Source organism: Penaeus monodon, chromosome 27, assembly GCF_015228065.2.
Source record: "Penaeus monodon isolate SGIC_2016 chromosome 27, NSTDA_Pmon_1, whole genome shotgun sequence".
Lineage (NCBI taxonomy): Eukaryota > Metazoa > Arthropoda > Malacostraca > Decapoda > Penaeidae > Penaeus > Penaeus monodon.
In genome coordinates this window covers 26,690,856-26,691,263 of record NC_051412.1, presented here as the reverse complement: position 1 = coordinate 26,691,263, position 408 = coordinate 26,690,856, and the positions used below count along the sequence as shown (strand labels likewise).

At 58.1% G+C, this 408-nt stretch overlaps 1 protein-coding gene across 1 annotated transcript in view; it reads right to left on the bottom strand.

Annotated features, from left to right (window-relative positions):
• Positions 1-21: 21 nt before the first annotated feature.
• Positions 22-408, bottom strand: part of LOC119590378 — a 1,546-nt gene continuing 1,159 nt past the window's right edge. Inside the window, exon 2 of the mRNA XM_037939048.1 lies at positions 22-340. Coding sequence (XP_037794976.1) covers positions 85-340 — 256 coding nt within the window. The 3' untranslated portion in view covers positions 22-84. The remainder of the gene's footprint in view (positions 341-408) is intronic.

Genomic DNA, 408 nt, shown 5'->3' with positions numbered 1-408 from the left:
CACACATACACACACAAACGATTCAATCAGAGAACCAAAGGAATAGATAAAGTTCCAAGCTGGAATCCAAAAGCCCTAGCTATCTCAGGCAGAGCCATGAGGGCACAGCGGGAACAGGGTTTGGCAGGGTGCGGCGTGAAGGGGCAGGGGGGCATCTCCATACCCTCGGGCGTAGGCGACACCCCCTACTTCCCCTGCGATGCTCACGATCTGCCGACAGATCTCAGCTTCGAAACACGTTGAGGACACGTTGGCCGCTCGACTCACAGCTGATGCGGCGGACACGAGGCGGCGAGCGACGAGGCTGGCTGCGTCCCTCGCCTTGCACGCGCGTGCGCCTCTGTAAATCAAGAGCGAGGGTCATGAACATGGCTGCAGGATATGGGGAATGAATGGGGGAGAAATGGT